Source organism: Bufo bufo, assembly GCF_905171765.1.
Source record: "Bufo bufo chromosome 1 unlocalized genomic scaffold, aBufBuf1.1 SUPER_1_unloc_4, whole genome shotgun sequence".
NCBI classification, from domain to species: Eukaryota; Metazoa; Chordata; class Amphibia; order Anura; family Bufonidae; genus Bufo; species Bufo bufo.
In genome coordinates, this window is record NW_024399966.1 from 111,648 (window position 1) to 125,244 (window position 13,597).

At 50.2% G+C, this 13,597-nt stretch overlaps 1 protein-coding gene across 3 annotated transcripts in view; it reads right to left on the reverse strand.

Annotated features, from left to right (window-relative positions):
- LOC120982713 (zinc finger protein OZF-like) overlaps window positions 1–5,190 on the reverse strand; it is a 57,081-nt gene extending 51,891 nt beyond the window's left edge. For 2 of the 3 annotated variants that reach the window (XM_040412974.1, XM_040412972.1), the window contains exons 1-2: window positions 5,073–5,190; window positions 2,710–2,846 (exon numbers count right to left, since the gene is read on the reverse strand). In XM_040412974.1, coding sequence (XP_040268908.1) covers window positions 2,710–2,787 — 78 coding nt within the window. In that variant the 5' untranslated portion in view covers window positions 2,788–2,846; window positions 5,073–5,190. Of the gene's footprint in view, window positions 1–2,684; window positions 2,847–5,072 lie in introns of those variants that run through there. The other variant, XM_040412973.1, reaches the window with a different exon arrangement.
- Window positions 5,191–13,597: the final 8,407 nt, after the last annotated feature.

The window sequence follows — 13,597 nt, forward strand, 5'->3', positions numbered from 1 at the left end:
TCTATAACACGCTGCCTGCAGATTACACGGTGACAGGTTCTCGTTATATATAATCTGCTCAGCTCCTCCTGCTCTATAACACGCTGCCTGCAGATTATATGGTGACAGGTTCTCTTTATATATAATCTGCTCAGCTCCTCCTGCTCTATAACACGCTGCCTGCAGATTACATAGTTACAGGTTCTCTTTATATATAATCTGCTCAGCTCCTCCTGCTCTATAACACTCTGCCTGCAGATTACATAGTTACAGGTTCTCTGTATATATAATCTGCTCAGCTTCTCCTGCTCTATAACACGCTGTCTGCAGATTACATGGTGACAGGTTCTCTTTATATATAATCTGCTCAGCTCCTCCTGCTCTATAACACACTGCCTGCAGATTACACGGTGACAGGTTCTCGTTATATATAATCTGCTCAGCTCCTCCTGCTCTATAACACGCTCCCTGCAGATTACACGGTGACAGGTTCTCTTTATATATAATCTGCTCAGCTCCTCCTGCTCTATAACACGCTCCCTGCAGATTACACGGTGACAGGTCCTCTTTATATATAATCTGCTCATCTCCTCCTGCTCTATAACACGCTGCCTGCAGATTACATAGTTACAGGTTCTCTTTATATATAATCTGCTCAGCTCCTCCTGCTCTATAACACGCTGCCTGCAGATTACATAGTTACAGGTTCTCTGTATATATAATCTGCTCAGCTCCTCCTGCTCTATAACACGCTGCCTGCAGATTACATAGTTACAGGTTCTCTGTATATATAATCTGCTCAGCTTCTCCTGCTCTATAACACGCTGTCTGCAGATTACATGGTGACAGGTTCTCTTTATATATAATCTGCTCAGCTCCTCCTGCTCTATAACACGCTGCCTGCAGATTACATGGTGATAGGTTCTCTTTATATATAATCTGCTCAGCTCCTCCTGCTCTATAACACGCTGCCTGCAGATTACATGGTGACAGGTTCTCTTTATATATAATCTGCTCAGCTCCTCCTGCTCTATAACACGCTGCCTGCAGATTACATGGTGACAGGTTCTCTTTATATATAATCTGCTCAGCTCCTCCTGCTCTATAACACGCTCCCTGCAGATTACATGGTGACAGGTTCTCTTTATATATAATCTGCTCAGCTCCTCCTGCTCTATAACACACTGCCTGCAGTTTACATGGTGACAGGTTCTCTTTATATATAATCTGCTCAGCTCCTCCTGCTCTATAACACACTGCCTGCAGATTACACGGTGACAGGTTCTCTTTATATATAATCTGCTCAGCTCCTCCTGCTCTATAACACACTGTCTGCAGATTACACGGTGACAGGTTCTCTGTATATATAATCTGCTCAGCTCCTCCTGCTCTATAACACACTGTCTGCAGATTACACGGTGACAGGTTCTCTGTATATATAATCTGCTCAGCTCCTCCTGCTCTATAACACACTGCCTGCAGATTATACGGTGACAGGTTCTCTGTATATATAATCTGCTCAGCGCCTCCTGCTCTATAACACGCTGCCTGCAGATTACACGGTGACAGGTTCTCTTTATATATAATCTGCTCAGCTCCTCCTGCTCTATAACACGCTGCCTGCAGATTACATGGTGACAGGTTCTCTTATATATAATCTGCTCAGCTCCTCCTGCTCTATAACACTCTGCCTGCAGATTACATGGTGACAGGTTCTCTTTATATATAATCTGCTCAGCTCCTCCTGCTCTATAACACGCTGCCTGCAGATTACATGGTGACAGGTTCTCTTTATATATAATCTGCTCAGCTCCTCCTGCTCTATAACACGCTGCCTGCAGATTACATGGTGACAGGTTCTCTTTATATATAATCTGCTCAGCTCCTCCTGCTCTATAACACGCTCCCTGCAGATTACATGGTGACAGGTTCTCTTTATATATAATCTGCTCAGCTCCTCCTGCTCTATAACACACTGCCTGCAGATTACATGGTGACAGGTTCTCTTTATATATAATCTGCTCAGCTCCTCCTGCTCTATAACACACTGCCTGCAGATTACACGGTGACAGGTTCTCTTTATATATAATCTGCTCAGCTCCTCCTGCTCTATAACACACTGCCTGCAGATTACATGGTGACAGGTTCTCTTTATATATAATCTGCTCAGCTCCTCCTGCTCTATAACACGCTGCCTGCAGATTACACGGTGACAGGTTCTCTTTATATATAATCTGCTCAGCTCCTCCTGCTCTATAACGCGCTGCCTGCAGATTACATGGTGACAGGTTCTCTTTATATATAATCTGCTCAGCTCCTCCTGCTCTATAACACTCTGCCTGCAGATTACACGGTGACAGGTTCTCTTTATATATAATCTGCTCAGCTCCTCCTGCTCTATAGGAAGGTGCCCACAGATCAGACATTCTCATGTTACGGCTGCTGTCAGGGTCCAGGGGATCACGTGTATCATGGTCCATTATGGCTGGTCTCTCCTGTCTGTGGTGACTGCTGTGGATAGGCCGTCAGTATCTAGTGGGGGTCCCCGGACCCCCGCAGTTCCGTTCTCTGTGTAGTGGACGGAGCAGGGAGCAGCGCTGCCCCACCAATCGCTCTGGGGTGAGGCTTATTGCCTGGGATAATACTCTGGATCTCTCTCCAGATGATAACATGGTATACTGGGGCCTTCATCTCAGGGCACCCACCTGCTCCATGTAGGAGTCCACTTACCTCCCCAGTCAAAAGGTGCATGATCTTCAGGGTGACGTCTATTATCCGCTTGGTCAGCTCGTTCTGCTCCTTGGCCATATTTAAAAGGCCGGCTCTAGAGAAGAATAGGAGCTGCGGGATCCTGAAGGCTTCATGTGCTACAGACAAAGAAGATCCAGAATGAGAACGGGGCAGCAGGTCCACATCACAGAACCAGAGATGAAGGCCCCAGCCACCGCTCCCACTGACAGAACCAGAGATGAAGACCCCGGCCACAGCTCCCACTGACAGAACCAGAGATGAAGACCCCGGCCACCGCTCCCACTGACAGAACCAGAGATGAAGACCCCGGCCACCGCTCCCACTCACAGAACCGTAGATGAAGACCCCGGCCACAGCTCCAACTCACAGAACCAGAGATGAAGACCCCGGCCACCGCTCCCACGGACAGAACCGTAGATGAAGACCCCGGCCACAGCTCCCACGGACAGAACCAGAGATGAAGACCCCGGCCACCGCTCCCACTGACAGAACCAGAGATGAAGACCCCGGCCACCGCTCCCACTCACAGAACCGTAGATGAAGACCCCGGCCACCGCTCCCACTCACAGAACCAGAGATGAAGACCCCGGCCACAGCTCCCACTGACAGAACCAGAGATGAAGACCCCGGCCACCGCTCCCACTCACAGAACCGTAGATGAAGACCCCGGCCACCGCTCCCACTCACAGAACCGTAGATGAAGACCCCGGCCACCGCTCCCACTGACAGAACCAGAGATGAAGACCCCGGCCACCGCTCCCACTCACAGAACCGTAGATGAAGACCCCGGCCACCGCTCCCACTCACAGAACCGTAGATGAAGACCCCGGCCACAGCTCCCACTGACAGAACCAGAGATGAAGACCCCGGCCACAGCTCCCACTCACAGAACCAGAGATGAAGACCCCGGCCACCGCTCCCACTCACAGAACCGTAGATAAAGACCCCGGCCACCGCTCCCACTCACAGAACCGTAGATGAAGACCCCGGCCACCGCTCCCACTCACAGAACCAGAGATGAAGACCCCGGCCACCGCTCCCACGGACAGAACCGTACAAGAAGACCCCGGCCACCGCTCCCACGGACAGAACCGTAGATGAAGACCCCGGCCACCGCTCCCACGGACAGAACCGTAGATGAAGACCCCGGCCACCGCTCCCACGGACAGAACCGTAGATGAAGACCCCGGCCACCGCTCCCACGGACAGAACCGTAGATGAAGACCCCGGCCACCGCTCCCACGGACAGAACCGTAGATGAAGACCCCGGCCACCACTCCCACTCACAGAACCGTAGATGAAGACCCCGGCCACCGCTCCCAATGACAGAACCAGAGATGAAGACCCCGGCCACAGCTCCCACTCACAGAACCGTAGATGAAGACCCCGGCCACCGCTCCCACGGACAGAACCAGAGATGAAGACCCCGGCCACCGCTCCCAATGACAGAACCAGAGATGAAGACCCCGGCCACAGCTCCCACGGACAGAACCAGAGATGAAGACCCCGGCCACCGCTCCCACTGACAGAACCAGAGATGAAGACCCCGGCCACCGCTCCCACTGACAGAACAGTAGATGAAGACCCCGGCCACCGCACCCACTGACAGAACCAGAGATGAAGACCCCGGCCACCGCTCCCACTGACAGAACCGTAGATGAAGACCCCGGCCACCGCTCCCACTGACAGAACCGTAGATGAAGACCCCGGCCACCGCTCCCACTGACAGAACCGTAGATGAAGACCCCGGCCACCGCTCCCACTCACAGAACCGTAGATGAAGACCCCGGCCACCGCTCCCACTCACAGAACCGTAGATGAAGACCCCGGCCACCGCTCCCACTGACAGACCTAGAGTCCTCTACTATATTTCGGCAGGAAGGGGGGGGGGGGGGGGCACAGGGGAGAACGGAGGGGGGCACAGAGGACAGCGGGGGAGGACACAGCGGAGAGGAGGAGGGCGCAGAACACAGCGGGGGAGGGCGCAGAGGACAGCGGGGGAGGGCGCAGAGGACAGCGGGGGAGGAGGAGGGCACAGAGGACAGCGGGGGAGGAGGAGGGCACAGAGGACAGCGGGGGAGGGCACAGAGGACAGCGGGGGAGGGCACAGAGGACAGCGGGGGAGGGCACAGAGGACAGCGGGGGAGGGCACAGAGGACAGCGGGGGAGGGCACAGAGGACAGAGGGGGAGGGCACAGAGGACAGAGGGGGAGGAGGAGGGCACAGAGGACAGCGGGGGAGGAGGAGGGCACAGAGGACAGCGGGGGAGGGAACAGAGCACAGTGGGGGAGGGCACAGAGCACAGCAGTCAGGATCCCCTCTCTCCTCCTCCGGTCTCCTACCTGACGGGAGGCCGCACAGAGGCCCGAGGACGGTCTTCCACCTGCATCCTGACAGATCAGCCTCCTCCAGGCTCCGCGCTGCCGCTTGCTGTTCGCTAGTATCTCAGCTCCATGCGCGGCACTGACCTGCTGACGTCACGATATCACGTGGGTCAGAAGTAGGCGCGCACAATATCACGTGGTCGGAAGTTGTCTGCAGCCCAGGCGGCTGTTTACAATAAGGTCAGCCAGAGATGGCAGCTCCTCAGTGTCAGGAGGAGAGGTCCGTGTGTGTGTACACTGTGGAGGAGAGGTCCGTGTGTGTATACACTGTGGAGGAGAGGTCCGTGTGTGTGTACACTGTGGAGGAGAGCTCTGTGTGTGTGTACACTGTGGAGGAGAGGTCTGTGTGTGTATACAGTGTGGAGGAGAGGTGTGTGTGTGTATACACTGTGGAGGAGAGGTGTGTGTGTGTATACACTGTGGAGGAGAGGTCTGTGTGTGTATACACTGTGGAGGAGAGGTGTGTGTGTGTATACACTGTGGAGGAGAGGTGTGTGTGTGTATACACTGTGGAGGAGAGGTGTGTGTGTGTGTGTGTATACACTGTGGAGGAGAGGTGTGTGTGTATACACTGTGGAGGAGAGGTGTGTGTGTGTGTGTATACACTGTGGAGGAGGTGTGTGTGTGTGTGTGTGTATACACTGTGGAGGAGGTGTGTGTGTATACACTGTGGAGGAGAGGTGTGTGTGTGTATACACTGTGGAGGAGAGGTCTGTGTGTGTATACACTGTGGAGGAGAGGTGTGTGTGTATACACTGTGGAGGAGAGGTCTGTGTGTGTGTATACACTGTGGAGGAGGTGTGTGTGTGTGTATACACTGTGGAGGAGGTGTGTGTGTGTGTGTGTATACACTGTGGAGGAGGTGTGTGTGTGTGTGTATACACTGTGGAGGAGGTGTGTGTGTGTATACACTGTGGAGGAGAGGTGTGTGTGTGTATACACTGTGGAGGAGAGGTGTGTGTGTGTATACACTGTGGAGGAGAGGTGTGTGTGTGTATACACTGTGGAGGAGAGGTGTGTGTGTGTATACACTGTGGAGGAGAGGTGTGTGTGTGTATACACTGTGGAGGAGGTGTGTGTGTGTATACACTGTGGAGGAGAGGTGTGTGTGTGTATACACTGTGGAGGAGGTCTGTGTGTGTATACACTGTGGAGGAGAGGTGTGTGTGTGTGTATACACTGTGGAGGAGGTGTGTGTGTGTGTATACACTGTGGAGGAGGTGTGTGTGTGTATACACTGTGGAGGAGGTGTGTGTGTGTATACACTGTGGAGGAGAGGTGTGTGTGTGTGTGTGTGTGTATACACTGTGGAGGAGAGGTGTGTGTGTGTGTGTACACTGTGGAGGAGAGGTGTGTGTGTGTGTGTGTGTGTACACTGTGGAGGAGAGGTGTGTGTGTGTGTATACACTGTGGAGGAGAGGTGTGTGTGTGTGTGTATACACTGTGGAGGAGGTGTGTGTGTGTATACACTGTGGAGGAGGTGTGTGTGTGTATACACTGTGGAGGAGAGGTGTGTGTGTGTGTGTGTGTATACACTGTGGAGGAGAGGTGTGTGTGTGTGTATACACTGTGGAGGAGAGGTGTGTGTGTGTGTATACACTGTGGAGGAGAGGTGTGTGTGTATACACTGTGGAGGAGAGGTGTGTGTGTGTGTGTATACACTGTGGAGGAGAGGTGTGTGTGTGTGTGTATACACTGTGGAGGAGAGGTGTGTGTGTGTGTGTATACACTGTGGAGGAGAGGTGTGTGTGTGTGTGTGTATACACTGTGGAGGAGAGGTGTGTGTGTGTATACACTGTGGAGGAGAGGTGTGTGTGTGTGTGTATACACTGTGGAGGAGAGGTGTGTGTGTGTATACACTGTGGAGGAGAGGTGTGTGTGTGTATACACTGTGGAGGAGAGGTCTGTGTGTGTGTATACACTGTGGAGGAGAGGTGTGTGTGTGTGTGTGTGTGTATACACTGTGGAGGAGAGGTGTGTGTGTGTGTGTGTGTGTGTATATACACTGTGGAGGAGAGGTCTGTGTCCTCCATAAATATTGGGACATGGACACAATTCTAACATTTTTGGCTCTATACACCACCACACTGGATGTGAAATGGAACGGACAAGATGCGCTTTCCCCGCAGACTGTCAGCTTTCCCCGCAGACTGTCAGCTTTCCCCGCAGACTGTCAGCTTTCCCCGCAGACTGTCAGCTTTCCCCGCAGACTGTCAGCTTTCCCCGCAGACTGTCAGCTTTCCCCGCAGACTGTCAGCTTTCCCCGCAGACTGTCAGCTGTAATGTGAGGGGATTTATATCCTAATCAGGTGAACGGTGCAGGAATTACAGCAGTTACATATGTGCCTCCCACTTAAGGGACCAAAAGTAATGGGAGGCACAGATGCACGTGTTTCCCCCGGGCCAGTGCCGGGGACGCGTTACCCCCGGGCCAGTGCCGGGGACGCGTTACCCCCGGGCCAGTGCCGGGGACGCGTTACCCCCGGGCCAGTGCCGGGGACGCGTTACCCCCGGGCCAGTGCCGGGGACGCGTTACCCCCGGGCCTGCACTTTTCCCAGTTATCCCAGTCTATGATGACTCCATACTTTCTATACGTTTTTTTCTGCTTGATGCAGCAACAATGAGATCTCAGCAGCCCCTGACTAAGTACAGTGATGTCGCAGTGCGGGGATGGTACACTGCAGGGGAATCTACACAGGTGGCACTGGTCCTCTGTTTGGGCCCCTTTCACCGCGCGGGTGCAATGTGTGAGGTGAGCGCATTGCACCCGCACTGAATCCGGACCCATTCACTTCAATGGGGCTGTGCAGATGAGCGAGGATTGTTTACGCATCACAGGCCCCATAGAAATAAAGGGGGATGCGTGAAAATGACATCTGCAAACAAGTGCGGATTCAGTGCGCTTTTCACGCATGGTTGCTAGGAGACGATTTAAAGAGGACCTTTCATCGGTCCAAACATTGTAAGATACCATCAGGCTGTGTAGAGCGGGCCCGGGATCTCACTGCACTCACTATTATCCCGCGGCGCCGCTCCCTTCTCCGGTACCTTCATTTTTTTGTGTCAAGCAAAAGTGACAAGGTACTAAGAGAGAATCGGTGTGAGGTAGATCCTAGGTTTAGGGCACTGGTCCAAGATCGGTGGGGGGTGAAAGCTAGGAGAAGTTTCTATAAGCTCTCCAAGGGGACCAAACCTGAAGGAATAGGTCTGGTCTACTCCAGTGTTTAGTACTAGGGACTTCAGAGGACAACCAACGAGTCGGTGGGAGTAATCTGGCTGCAGCTACCAAAAGAGAGCGACGAGTGAGGACTTGAACGAGCTTACACCCCCTATTCCTAGGGATAGCAAAGCTAGATCCGGGGAACAAGGGAAGGAGGTCTGGCAAATCTGGTTGCTCAGTTTGATTAGGTTGAGCCACCAGGGGTTGATTAGCTCACATGACCACCAGATGTGCAAACATGAACCTTTGGCTTTGGCACATCTCCAGCAACTATCTGGGGTATAAACATGTCTTATCCGGCGTCCTGTTCCATCTCATAAGGACCTCATAGCGGTTTTCTTGAATACGCACACACCTAGAGATCTTGTGAGGGGCGATTAATGCTTTAGCTATCTCAGGAGGTGTCAGGGTCCGTTGAAGGTCTCTTTCCCATAGACCGATGACTGCAGGTTTGGGTGGTGGAGGAGCGGATATCAGGTGCTTATATATTGTGGAGATGGTTTTAGAAGGATATTTCTAGCTATTAATATTAGTAGGGGAGGTTTTCTTTGTGAGAAGAAGGGATTCTGCTCTAATAGGATTGTGAATCTGCGTGTCAAGCACTTGGCAGGTTTCCAAGTCTGGGAGTATACAACCATCCTGATCTAAGAACGGTGAGATCGGAGTCTCCGAGGACCTCAGAGCAATAGGACCGCTACCCCTCAATTCTTTGGGCGCCAGATTGATAACCTCTTTTATCTGTAGAAGAGGGGAGGGCAGATTTAAGGCCTTGGGGCAGGACGAGAAACACCTCCAGACCTTTAAAGTATTTCGGATGAGGGGGTTAAAAATAGAGCCTGGTACAGGAGGTGGTTTATCGGCCAACAGGAGGGCCCTGACGGGGGAGGGTAGGAAGGCATTTTCTATTATGAGCCACGATTTATGGGACTCTGGAGAGTTGTATGGCCTTCATGTCCGTCTCTGGGTCGGGAAGTCCAATTCCCCCTTTAGCTTTAGGTCTAGTTAGCGAATGAAATGAGATGCGAGAGTTTTTGCCAAATAAATTTGCGTATGAGTTTATTTAGGGAGGTGAAGTAGGATTTAGGGATTTCAATAGGGAGGACTTGCATCAAGTGAGTCTGGGCACAATTAAAGACATTAGTATGTTTTTTCTACCAAACCAGGAGCGATATGGGAAGTCCAATGAGTCTAATTGGATCTGCATGGATGTTAGGAGGGGTTTATAATTCAGTCGGAATAGATCTGGCAGATGGGGGGAAATCTTTACCCCTAGATATGTTAGCAGTTGGGTTTGCCAATTGAATGGGGAGCTCGCCTGGAGAGATGAGAGACTCAGGGGAGAGAGACCAATATGTAGGATTTGAGATTTCGAGGGGTTAACTTTAAAGTTGGATAAGGAACCGAATAGGTCAAGCTTTGATATTATTCTGGGCATGGAATTATGGGGGTTGGTGGTCAGGATCAATAAATCATCCGCGAAAGCCGCCAGTTTAAGTTCATGTCCTCCAACCATCAAACCCCTAATCTCCTTGTCTTGCCTAAGAGTTTGCAGAAGTGACTCCATCACCAATAGCGGGCAGCCTTGCCTCGTACCATTCCTTATTGGGAAGTGGGAGGACACAAGCCCATTGACCGACACGGATGCTGAAGGATGTGTATACATAGAGAACACTGCATTAACCTACTCTACAGGTAGCTGGAATTCTGAGAGGATCAGCTTAATGTATGTCCAGTCCACTCTCTCGAATGCTTTTTCAGCGTCCGTGCCAACCATGACCAGGGGGGTGGCCTTATGGGAAGCGTAATATAGAGCATTCAATATCTTAGTAGTATTATCCTTCCCTTCACGTCTCTTAACGAATCCCACCTGATCTGGGTGGATCAAGACAGGGAGTACGTCTTGTAATCTTGTGGCCAGCATTTTTGCTAAAAGTTTGAGGTCAACATAAAGCAAGGATATAGGACGATAATTGGAACAAGAGGTGAGATCTTTACCCTCCTTAGGGATTATTGTGATCGTGGCTTTCGTCATATCTGAGGAGATTGGATGACCAGCTAGTGCATGGTTACAAATGGGGAGCATGAATGGCAGTAATATTTCTCCGAAGGCCGAGTAGTACCATATAGGAAGGCCATCCGGACCAGGGCTTTTTCCTTTGGGGGTTGACTTAATGGCAGTTGCCAATTCTAAGGAGGTAAATGGCTTGGACAGAGATTCCTGTTGTGTTGTGGTTGGAGATGGAAGGTTGAGGGTGTCCAAGAAGGATTCGATATTGGCCTCTCTTCCCAGGGAGGGGTTTGGGAGATCGGGGGAAGGAAGGTTATATAGGGACTCATAGGACAATCTAAATTGTTCAGCAATTTGCTCTGCTTTGAAGAGCTGAATGCCCTGGGGGGATTTGATGCTTTGAACATATCGGGAGTCTCTTCTCTGTTTTATTTTTCACATCATATACTTCGAGGCTTTATTACCGCGAGCGAAGGTTTTTTTGTTGAGCGGACAGGAAGAACTTGGCTGAGCGCTCATTTAATACGTTTTTCAATTGAGTTCTGAGAGAAGAGAGTTCCGATAATTGGTGGGCGAGTAAGGACTGCTTATGGGCTCTTTCCGCTACGTGGATTTTGGATAGTAATGTGTTGAGCTTTCTTTCCGATTCTTTCTTTAAAAAAAGAGCAGAGACTGATTAGCCTGCCTGTAATATATGGCTTATGGGCAGAGGACCTGGGGGATATTTCAGGGGTATTGTTTAGTAGAAAATACTCCTCTAGGAAGGAGGATATTTGTAATTTATGTTTAGCATTGCCCAGCAGGGACTCCTTATATTACAATATATGGGGGAGCGATCGGATAGTGTAATATCGCCCATCGGTGAGTTGTAGCTTCTCTGTTGGTATTAGAGTATAGTCTATCCTGCTATATGAGGTATTTGCTGAGGAGTAGAAGGAATAGTCTATTGTTTCAGGGTTAAGGCAGCGCCATATATCTACCATACCCAGGTTATAGAGTTTAGTATGTAACCGTTTGAGGGCTCTCGCTGATATAGGTGACTTCTTTGATGAAGTGTCAATGAGTGGGTTGAAAGCCAAGTTAAAATCTCTGATCAAAAAACCTTCTCTGTGGGAATCTACTATAGCCAGGATATTGGTAAGCCAATGAATCTGGTCTGAGTTGGGGGCATATATGTTCACCAATGTGAACAGGGATTGTCCCACCTGGCCCTGAGGATGAGATACCTGCCGTCTGGGTCTTGTAAGTGGGATTTATACTGGAAGGGAAGCCCTCTGCGGGAGCCTATACTTACTCCTCTCCAGGCAGCACCCCCAGCCCCACAATGATACCAGCTGGGAACTTGGAGTGAGATTGGGATATTTATCCTGGAGGAAAACCACTGAGCAGTTCTCTTTATTTACCAGAGAGAAGATCTGGCATCTTTTAGAGGGGGTCTCAGTCCTTTGACATTATATGATACTAATTGGGAGGAGAAGAAGGATGCCACCCCGAGGAGAGCGTAACCACCGCCCCGAACTGCCCCAGGACGACGACTTCTCTCTCAGCACCATTTCTGAGTCACACATATGGAAAATTAGGAAGGAAGATTGTGGGTACCTGTCAAAACAATAAAGATGAAACGCGTAGAACGTAACAAGTAAGAATAACCATAAATGATTAGGCAGTCGCCTTGCATGAGAGAACCTGACAGCTGTAGTTCCCTGAGTAGATGGCATAAGAGGGGGGGAGGAAGGTAAAAGTACCAAGTGGCAGCAACTCCCTCTAAGGAGTTAATATTACTGGAGGGTGTTAATAATGAGAAAGCCTTGGGGTTGTATTAGACCAGGGAACACTCCCTGTTTCAAAACTATAGCAGCAGAGAATAGGGGAGGGGGGGGAGGGGAAGAGAAGGAATCAACATATAGGAATTAACGCATGTCTCTCATAGACTACTATTCAGTTATAGAACTATTTTAGCCTACAATCCGAAGAGAAGGGGGTCCCTACCGTCTCCTCCTCCAACACTGAGTGGAGATAGGGCGTATGGAAGTGCATTGAAGGTGAGAGTGCCTGTATCGCCACTCAGTATAGAAAGCACATTCCTGTGGAGTATACCATTTATATAGTGTTACGACACTCACCGCCAGGTAGATGAAGCCGCCATTTAGTGAATAAGCCCCTTTCTCCAGAAATGCAGTTTTTAATCCAGCCGATCGTCAAACTCCCGAATGGAGCATACGAAGTGGCAACTCCCGATCAGCAATTCAGCCGAACTCCTTCCACAGCTAGCAATATACGAAAGCGCTGTCCCAATAATAAATCCCTCCACAAACGAGACCAAGCTCCGTCTTAAAAGTCAAACAGGAATGTTTTATTGAGGGCTACCCGCCCGTATTTATGCAGGTCTCCATCTGGTGGACACGCCCCTAGGGGACCAGAATGGAGACTTATTAAGTAATTAAGTAAAAGTTATTAAGTAATCTAGCCCTGCAACTCGAGAAGGAGATAGCTGACATTCAAATTTTCCGTAACCAAACTGAATTCTGTACCTTGGAGAGTAGACTGCAAAAAAACATAGAAAGTCAACAAACAGAAATCAAGGAGAGGAAGCACAAGAAGTATTTGAGGGACAAGAGAGATTTTGATACCGGTTACATTTATAGCAATAAGAACAGTAATAACCCCTTTCCCCCTAGAAGTACTGAGCAGAGAGAATATTCTGATATCTCAGAAACAGATAATTCTGAGTCTGAAGGGGGTGGAAAATACCCTAGAACAGGGATAAAAAAGAAGAATAAATATTACAGAGGGTATCAACAGAGGAATTACCAGTCATCTCAAGGAGACACCAGAGGTCCGAATCAGGGCCGACAATGGCAGGGACAGCCATACCCACAGGCAAATCACATGCCACCAGGTCAGGGAACCAATGTACAACCTATCTTACAATCTACATCTGTTACATCTGTACCACCCTTGGGGCATGTTATACAGGGAGCCACTTCCCAGAGTATGATACAGGGGGCCCCGTCCATTACTCCTTCTTTTTTAGTGCCGGGCGTGCAATTGAGAGACAGGGACAAGTGGGGGTACAACCAGCAACAGAGAATATAAATGGCTCTGAGAGTGCACAAATTATAAATCTGGCTGGTATAGATTTGGAACCAAAACATATATCCCTCCTGAACAAAGGGCTCTCATTCACACCTACACCAGGCTTCGACTGTTTCACCTGGGTCAAAGATGTCAACTTATTCGCCAGAAAACTGGCA